This window comes from Sinocyclocheilus rhinocerous, unplaced genomic scaffold, assembly GCF_001515625.1.
Source record: "Sinocyclocheilus rhinocerous isolate Xijiao unplaced genomic scaffold, SAMN03320098_v1.1 scaffold11, whole genome shotgun sequence".
Taxonomy (NCBI): Eukaryota; Metazoa; Chordata; class Actinopteri; order Cypriniformes; family Cyprinidae; genus Sinocyclocheilus; species Sinocyclocheilus rhinocerous.
The window spans coordinates 351,449-356,150 of record NW_015625587.1 but is presented as its reverse complement, the minus strand read 5'-3'; the positions used below and the strand labels follow the sequence as shown (position 1 = coordinate 356,150).

At 36.1% G+C, this 4,702-nt stretch overlaps 1 protein-coding gene across 1 annotated transcript in view; it reads right to left on the bottom strand.

Moving 5' to 3' along the window:
- Positions 1–1,196: 1,196 nt before the first annotated feature.
- The window catches only part of LOC107755290 (palmitoyltransferase ZDHHC18-like), an 8,537-nt gene continuing 5,031 nt past the window's right edge, over positions 1,197–4,702 (bottom strand). Inside the window, exons 9-10 of the mRNA XM_016572041.1 lie at positions 4,256–4,358; positions 1,197–1,776 (exon numbers count right to left, since the gene is read on the bottom strand). Of these exons, the coding sequence (XP_016427527.1) occupies positions 1,432–1,776; positions 4,256–4,358 (448 nt within the window). The 3' untranslated portion in view covers positions 1,197–1,431. The remainder of the gene's footprint in view (positions 1,777–4,255; positions 4,359–4,702) is intronic.

Sequence of the window (4,702 nt, the reverse complement as noted above, 5' to 3'; positions counted from 1 at the left end):
AATCCATCAATCTCAAGGCAAAAACAGTTCTTCTCTCAAGCTTAGTAAAAACACTTTAATAACAATCAGAAAACTATCTTTGACCCACCAATGAAAAGTCAGAAATACTATAGGGTTTTTCCTAGATTAAAAATGATTTTCAGTGGTTGCTTATATACATGTACAAATTTGATTGATTACACAAAATGCATTTTTTATAATTATGCATTATACATAATTTGTGCCATAATATGTATTATAACAGCAATTACACTTTACATTTGGTAATCTTAAAATTATAATGAAAAACACCTTTTGAAATAATTTATCTAAGTTAGAATTAACTAATGTTTGCTCGTAATACATTAATGTTTATTGATATGACTTGAAATGTTAAAAAGTATTATATGCAGAATTTAACATTTATCACATTAATAAATGCTGTAAAAACATTTTTAATTGTTAGAAATGTACAATAGCGTTACCAAATTTTCTAACTCAAAGTGCTATGGGAAGTCAACATCCACATTTGCATTCCCAAGATTACCGTTTATGAATTTAGGGCTAACTAGTTGATTAAGGTATTTGACTTCCTTGACAGTACTTTAAAGTAGAAAATTCTCAGTAGAATTTAAATGGGTCACGCAGGTTTTGTGGTCTGTGGTTCACGCAGTGCTCTAGCACTTTCCACCTAAAAATGCAGAACTCAAGATGAAGACAATGATCTTAGGGGGAAAATATTGCATCAAATACTATTTCATTTGCTTTAGGATGGCCAAATTTCACTTGGGCTGCCACCGAAAATTTTTCAATGAAGGAAAGACCCTGTATTAAAACGACACAAAATAAACATAAAAGCTGTTAATTCATTTGTAGACGCAACATTATACAGGAGAAAATAAACCTTGGACCAACAGTAACATTGTATCGCGTACATGGATAACTCATTAACCCTTGAATCCTGAGCTCTCTGATACCCATTCATAACTGCTGTTTATATACTTGGCTGTTGGTGTGAATTCTTTTTAACCAACAATGACTTTATTGTAGAAGGTCTTTTAACACCAAAATGAACAGAAGTGACTGAAGTAAGGCTTTTTTAGACCCAAGTGACCTTTCTAAGCATATAATTATTGCATTAGGTTTAAGCGGATGGCAAAAGGCTGAAAAAAATGGCTTGAGGTTCTGTAAAACACTGATCATCTGAAGATGTTTTGCGCTTCTCTCCACCAAGTGTATGATGTTGTTAACGGAACAAAAAAAATCTCAAAATCCCTCTGATATTTAAGAAGTCAATGCAGGCTTATTTCCATTTGATGAAAGATGGCATGTTTCCTGAGAGGATCCTGAGTATAGTATGTCACAGTTTCTTAAAAAGTGTGATGCTGTTCTCAAAGTGGTAAAAGAGAGGACAGTGTTTGCACAAGGCTGCTGGTGGCAGAGATACTGCGCTCAGTTAAGTGGGATAAAGACCATGTCGGGAGTGTCACTAAGAATGATCGGACTGTGGCCAAGGGAGTAGGGAGGGCTGGATACACGCAACATGGGTTTATGGGTGTGAAGAGCGGCCTGTTTGTTCCCTCTCTGGGAGCAGGGAACGTCAATGGGGCGCCGGGCCTGGCGGCCTGAACAGCCGGTAGAAGGAGACTTGCTGGAGGGAGAGACAGTGATAGAGACGGTACTTAGTAGACTCTCTTGGGGGACCGGGGTGGTTTTGGGTGTGCACGGAGCGCAGGTGCTCTGGATCACTGTAGAGTGTGCCATTGATTCTAAAAGCTCCTTTGTGCCCTGTGTGCACTGCGAAAAGAATGGCAAAAAAAAAAAAAACAAGGTAAAAAAAAAAAGGAAAAATATGACATTGCGATCATTTTGTTTTTCTGCAATATACATCGATATGATTACTTAAATAACTATTTAGAAAAAATTAATTATCGTAGAGTTAGTGGGGTGACTTTGTTAAGGAGTGCACCTACACAGAAAATAAGTTAAAAAATCTCTTTCTTTTTGAGTTTTTATAGGCCACATTCCTATTGTTTTTGACTAATTCAATATGACTATAAAATAATAACTGTCATGATTTTATTGTGATTATTGATTAGAATATTAAGATTGTGATATTATGAAACAAAAATATTGAATAAGAAATATATTGTAATAATACTGTAAAATAAACAGATGAACTGAGCATAAAAACATAATTTTATACTCAATTTCTCAATTTTCAAATGGTAAACCATGAAGCTTTTATTTTGACGGGTTGCCGATTTCATAGTGAAGTTCAGCTCTGTGTATTCATTTACATGCATTCGGCTGTCTCGGAAGGGCTCCATTCACAGTAAATAAACCAAGACGTCTTCAGATGCTGAAACACTGTATCATGAACTATACCTGTGTGTAAATGTCATGCTTGAAACCAGTAAATAATACATTTAATTAAAATCACAGCCTAAGCGATTTGACAATCGCACTAAGACATATTGCTATATCAATTTTATTTCAATATATTGTGCAGCCCTACTTAAGAGACAAAAACACTAACAAAGATCATGGTCATAAAACATGATTTTGGGGTAAGAAAGTATCAACTGATGTTAGACAGCAGAGCAAGTGTGAGTATGAGAAACTAGAACCAGATTAGAATAAAGATGAAAGTAGGTTAGTATTGCCAAGGAACTTATAATATGAAAATGTAGCGACAAATGGAAACAAAGCATTTCACTTCAAGGTTTCCGATTAGCTCAAGCAGTGCAGCTGAAGTTATAAGGGGATCTTCAGGGGTTGCAAAGATGAAAACACCTCCTTAACATCAGGATGAACATCCATCATGAGAAAAGGTGGAAAAGAACACGTGTGCATGATAACTAGTGATGAGCATTACCATGACCTCAGTCAACAGAATCCCCAGAGTGGATGAGAATGAGACAAGCACAGATGAATCGTGATGACGATGATACATTAATTAGGAAACAATGACAATGGAGGAAAAACCAAACAACTGCAGACCTCTGGCAAACACTAATATATGAACACGACCATCACAAAATGGAGTATAAACAGATGTCAGCTAAAACACTCATCCAGGAACAAAGAAGGAACAGAGACAACAAGCCCAATGATTTCCTCTCACATGATGGACATGTCTTATGATAATGGTTTTAAAGCAAAGAAATGGAAGCCAATTAGACAGTTCAAATAAAAGGCAAAGTAAAGCCCAAAGAGTCATGAGAAGGCAGCCATGGAATGGCATGCAATCAGCCCCATAACACACCCTTACCATTGAATGTCACAGAGCTGCAGGAGCCTTCAGGCAGTGCAGGAGTGAGCAAACTCCTGACAGTTCTCCTCCTGTGTGAAGTTCAGAACTTAAAACATCAGGGCTTGATGCAAATCAATATCAAAACATAAACTAAAACGAATCTGGAGTGGAATTTGTGGACTTCTACAATTAAAAACTTTTTTTTTTTTACAAATCTAACCTTCTCTGCATGATTTCACTCCACTCTAGCTTTGCGACTAGCAGTGACAAAAACATCTTAAAATAGCATTTGTAACCTTGATTGCCAACTTGTTTAAATTTTTACTGAAACGTGACTCCATAATCTTCCGTAAGGTTGATGTGCGGTTCCAATCCATTTGTCATCCATCTAAATTTTTCCATGTGCATATCTTCACACATCAAACAGAACAGGTGCAAGCCTCATTAACTGTAAATATGAGCTCTTTCCCAGCAAGCCAGGGTTTACAATAAACATGATTAAACCAGAATAACCTCATTCATTTTCACATGCTTTTCTGTGACAAAGTTTATGGTATCAGATCCGTTGAAGTCATGGTTTCTGTTCATATTTACAACCATTCAAAAGTCTGGGCTTGGTAAGATCTTTTTGAGATACATCTCTTATGCTCACCAAGAATGCATTTATTTGATCAAAAATACAGTAATAAAAACAGTAATAATGTGAAAATTCATCAACACAATGGCATTTCACTTAAATATATTTTTTGTAACAATGCAAAAGTCTTTACTGTCACTTCTGATCAACTTAATGCATCCTTTCTGAATAAAATAATTAATTTAAGATAAATCTTACTGAATCCAAACTTTAGAGTGCTAGTGTATGATTTGAAATGCCATGGAATGTTTTTTGACTGACTAATGTATCAGAATTTTTAACTATAGCTACAATGCTTAAACTATTAAAAAAATACTTTGTGTTAAAATGATTTTGGAACTAATGCTCCGCCTTGAAGATATCACGTGATGAGGCACTCTTACCATATTTGTGTCATTCTTAGCCATGAAATGAGGGAGCTCCGTGTCAGAGGTCACAATTTGAGGTGCATCATCTGGAGGTAAAAAGCCTCTTCTGTCAATCAAGCTGCAAAAGATGACAGGATGAGTAGGTGACCAATTGTGACCCGACTTTCAAAACACAGCACAGACTGAATTGGGAAAGATGGGCCATCATGTAAAAAAAAAAACTGTACACAGGGATTAAAGTTTTCCGTCGCTACGACGGATTTCCGTCCACCTCGTATTAGGAAGGCTAATTTTTGATCAGAATTTTTGATTATTGATCAGAAGGTGCTCCTAAATGTTTAAATTAGGAGGACAAGCGCTCCTAATTACAAGAAGAAAAATACTGCTCTTAAACTGGGTGTGTGTGACAGGTATGGCTGAGGTATGGGGTTTGGTCGAAGATTTTTGTTTTGCTTTAACCCC